Source organism: Penaeus monodon, chromosome 30, assembly GCF_015228065.2.
Source record: "Penaeus monodon isolate SGIC_2016 chromosome 30, NSTDA_Pmon_1, whole genome shotgun sequence".
Lineage (NCBI taxonomy): Eukaryota > Metazoa > Arthropoda > Malacostraca > Decapoda > Penaeidae > Penaeus > Penaeus monodon.
The window spans coordinates 14,069,061-14,070,590 of record NC_051415.1 but is presented as its reverse complement, the minus strand read 5'-3'; the positions used below and the strand labels follow the sequence as shown (position 1 = coordinate 14,070,590).

The 1,530-nt window shown below is 59.1% G+C and overlaps 1 protein-coding gene across 1 annotated transcript in view; it reads right to left on the bottom strand.

The window, feature by feature from the left end:
• LOC119592297 (homeobox protein ceh-30-like) overlaps positions 1 to 767 on the bottom strand; it is a 1,453-nt gene extending 686 nt beyond the window's left edge. Inside the window, exon 1 of the mRNA XM_037941124.1 lies at positions 1 to 767. This exon is cut by the window's left edge and continues 686 nt beyond it. Within this exon, the coding sequence (XP_037797052.1) occupies positions 1 to 767 (767 nt within the window).
• Positions 768 to 1,530: the final 763 nt, after the last annotated feature.

Genomic DNA, 1,530 nt, shown 5'->3' with positions numbered 1-1,530 from the left:
CTGGGCTGGTGCTCCTGCTGAGGCTCCTGCTGGTCGTCCTGAAGTTCGCCGCTGCTGTTGGGCGTCGCGGGGGACGCGGGGATCTCCACGAGAGGGGACGTGCGTCCGTCCAAGGACGAGGCGGCTTCAGCGCCGTCGTCGGAGTGCCGCGCGGTGTCCTGGTTCCCGGCCAGCTTGGCGTGCTGCTGCTCCATGTACTGCTTGCGCCACTTGATGCGACGGTTCTGGAACCACACCTTCACCTGCGCCTCGGTCAGGTTGAGCGCCGCGGCGAGGTACAGCCTCTCGGGCCCCACCATGTACTGCTGGCGGGCGAATTCCGCCTCCAGCCGCTCCAGCTGCTCGGCGGTGAAGATCGTCCTCACGCGCTTCACCTTCGCTTTGGCCGAGGACCCGGCGGTGCTGGCGGCGCTGGCACTGTTGGCGCCGCTCTGCTCGCTGCTGACGGCGGGGTAAGGTGACGGGCGCGGGTGGCGTTCCTCCCGCCGCAGGGAGAGCGACCTTCCAGCATTCTCGACCTCCTGCTGGCGGCGGCCGAGGATGGCGTCGATGGTGAAGGACGCTGCCCGAGCTGGCTGAGGCCGGTGCCACACGCTGGTGCTGGAGACAGGCGACGACGGCGGCGAGCTTGGAGGGGACCCGCTGGTCGGGAGCGCCCACGGGAAGGGCATTCCACCCATACTAAGCAAGGGGTTGAAGAACGGGATGCCGGTAGCGTGAATCATGATGTTCCGTCCTCTCCACCTGTCACTGTGAAACTGATACATAGACGTCACACTCGCCTCTCTAAATGTCGGGCCTGGAAGCCCCGCCCACAGGAAATCCTCACCGCAGGCCGCCGGCGAGAGGCTACCGCGCTACTGTGGCTCCGCCCACCGTGACCGAAGCCCCGCCCCTTCGCGGACTACAGAGCCCATTAACTGGCGGCCTCCATTCTTGAATTCAGTGGTGCTCAAATGAATCATGTCGACCTCTTACACTCACTGCCTCGGAGACAATAATGCCAACTCTGGCCGGCCCGAGTAAGAGGCTACAACAACTAACTTATTACAACGGGCCGCCGCGACGCGCCGCGAATACGAATTATGCCATTACCCGCCTGAAGATGCTCACCGTGCGAATTTTTAGTGCCGGCGGAGAATGAAAAACCCGACATATTTTAAGGCTTTTGTGGGAGCCAGCGTAAAATGAAAACATCTAATGCATTCTCGAGAGATAATTAATTAGATCAAAGAACTAAGTAACTTTAACGGCTTTGTTAACCCTGGCGGCCGATGCTAGGATTCTCGGGGCTATTCTCCAGGCATTACAACTCCCCTTAATTACGCATTAACTTTACACAAGTGTCAAAGGACCTCCAGATCCCCCATGGCTAAGGGACAACGGCTCTCCACTTCTCTCTTCGTTAGACTTTCTGTTGCCCGACTGCTAACAGATGAGATTAACTAGGCAGGGCAACGCACGCAGCTTTTAATTGGAAGACTTGTGTGTTTCCCTCTTTGCTTCTGGGTAAACTTCTGGCTATTTATG